This window comes from Nicotiana tomentosiformis, chromosome 5 (genome assembly GCF_000390325.3).
Source record: "Nicotiana tomentosiformis chromosome 5, ASM39032v3, whole genome shotgun sequence".
Classification (NCBI taxonomy): domain Eukaryota; kingdom Viridiplantae; phylum Streptophyta; class Magnoliopsida; order Solanales; family Solanaceae; genus Nicotiana; species Nicotiana tomentosiformis.
This window is the reverse complement of record NC_090816.1, coordinates 68,376,142-68,378,083: the sequence shown is the minus strand read 5'-3', so window position 1 is coordinate 68,378,083 and position 1,942 is coordinate 68,376,142. Positions and strand designations below refer to the sequence as shown.

Below are 1,942 nucleotides of genomic sequence, written 5' to 3'. Positions count from 1 at the left end.
TCAAAATATCCTGCTCCCTTACTTTCAATTGATGGTACCCGGACTGCAAATCAATTTTGGAGAAGAACTTAGCATCTTGTAATTGATCAAACAAATAATCTATTCTAGGCAATGGGTATTTGTTTTTGATTGTGACTTTGTTGAGTTGTCGGTAATCAATACACATCTGCAGCGATCTATCTTTCTTCCTAACAAAGAGAACCGGTGAGCCCTAAGGCGACACACTCGGTCGGATGAAACCTTTATCTAGAAAATCCCTTAGTTGTTTCTTTAGCTCTTTTAATTTTGCCGGCGCCATTCTATAAGGTGGAATGGATATAGGCTGCATGCCGGGCATAACATCAATCCCAAAATCAATCTCCCTATCTGGAGGAATTCCAGGGAGCTCATCCGGAAATACATCGGGGAATTCATTCACAATTGGTACAGATTCAAGGATAGGCACCTCAACAGTGGTATCCGTAACTCGGACCAAATGGTAAATATACCCCTTTCCAATCATCTTTATGGCCTTAAGGTAAGAAATAAACCTCTCTTTTGGCATAGCATTATTCCCCTCCCACTCAACAATTGGCTCGTTAGGAAACTCAAGCCTCATGATTCTGGCTCGGTAATCGAGTTTGGTAAAACATGAATAAAGCCAATCCATTTCCATTATTACATCAAAATCAATCATCCCTAGTTCAATAAGATCGGCCATGGTATCCCGACCACGCACCGTGACAACACAATCCCTATAAACCCGTGCGACCATAATAGACTCGCCAACCGGAGTAGATACAGAGAACGGCTCATGAAGCTGTTTCGGTTCTATCCCGAAACTCATAGAAACATAAGGAGTAACATAGGACAAAGAAGATCTGGGATCAATAAGGGCATACACATCATAAGATTGAATAGTCAATATACCTGTGACGACATCTGGGGAAGCCTCTGCACTCTGTCAACCACTCATAGTATAGAATCGGCTGGGTCCTCCCGAACTCTGTGCACCACCCCTAGCTGCACCACGCCCTGTAGGTGCTGGAGAGCCTCGAGCTGGAGAGGGTGCTGAAGATGTAGCAGCTGTAGGACTGGATGACTAAGTTGTGCCCCTGCCTGCACCTTGACGGGATGCAACGACACTCCCTTTGAATATGACCTCTCATTCCGCATCTGTAACATACTAGCATGTCCAGGTAGCAGACTCCCAAATGTATCCTCCCACACTTGGGGCATGGGGCCCTCTACTGCTGCTGGAATCTCCCGCCTGATCGGCCCTGATGGTGGGACCCCCTGCTGCCCTGATCGGGCTTAAAGCGACTCCCCTGCTACTGACCGTGCCTTGATGGCAACGCACTAGCTGAAGACTGAGCATAAGACTGGGACGACCCTGATGAGCCTCCCCGAAAATCTGATCTCCCACCTCCGAATGAATCCCCAAGGTTGCCCGCTGATCGAGCCCTACTACTACTTTCCCGTTCCATCCTGAGCTTTAACTTTCGAGCCTCCGTAGCTTGGACAAATGCCACCATCCTTCCATAGTTCATGTCAGAATTTAGAGCAGCTGTGGCAGCCTCATTAATAACCAAAGGGCTATGGCCCTGCACTAATCGACGCACTCTTGCCTCCATAGTCGGCATCATATGAACATCATACTTTGACAGGTGCACGAACTCCATGTGATACTCCCACATATTCCTACTACCCTGTTTAAGCGTTTCAAACTCCACGACACGGGCTGCCTTAGTCTCGGCAGGCAAGAAATAGTCTATGAAGGCATCCGCAAACTCATTCCATCTCGCCGGAGGGCTCCCCTCCTCACGGGAATCTTCCCACATCTCAAACCAGGAATATGCCACCCCTTTCAGACGATAAGAGGCCAACTCTACTCCCTCTACTTCAGTAGCACGCATAACTCGGTGAGTCTTATGCATCTCATCAATGAAATCCTGAGGGCCTG

The 1,942-nt window shown here is 47.6% G+C and overlaps 1 protein-coding gene across 1 annotated transcript; it reads right to left on the bottom strand.

The window, feature by feature from the left end:
- Positions 1 to 211: 211 nt before the first annotated feature.
- LOC138892532 (uncharacterized) lies at positions 212 to 700 on the bottom strand. The gene has a single exon (XM_070176262.1). The coding sequence runs from the start codon at positions 698 to 700 to the stop codon at positions 212 to 214; it is 489 nt and encodes a 162-aa protein (XP_070032363.1).
- Positions 701 to 1,942: the final 1,242 nt, after the last annotated feature.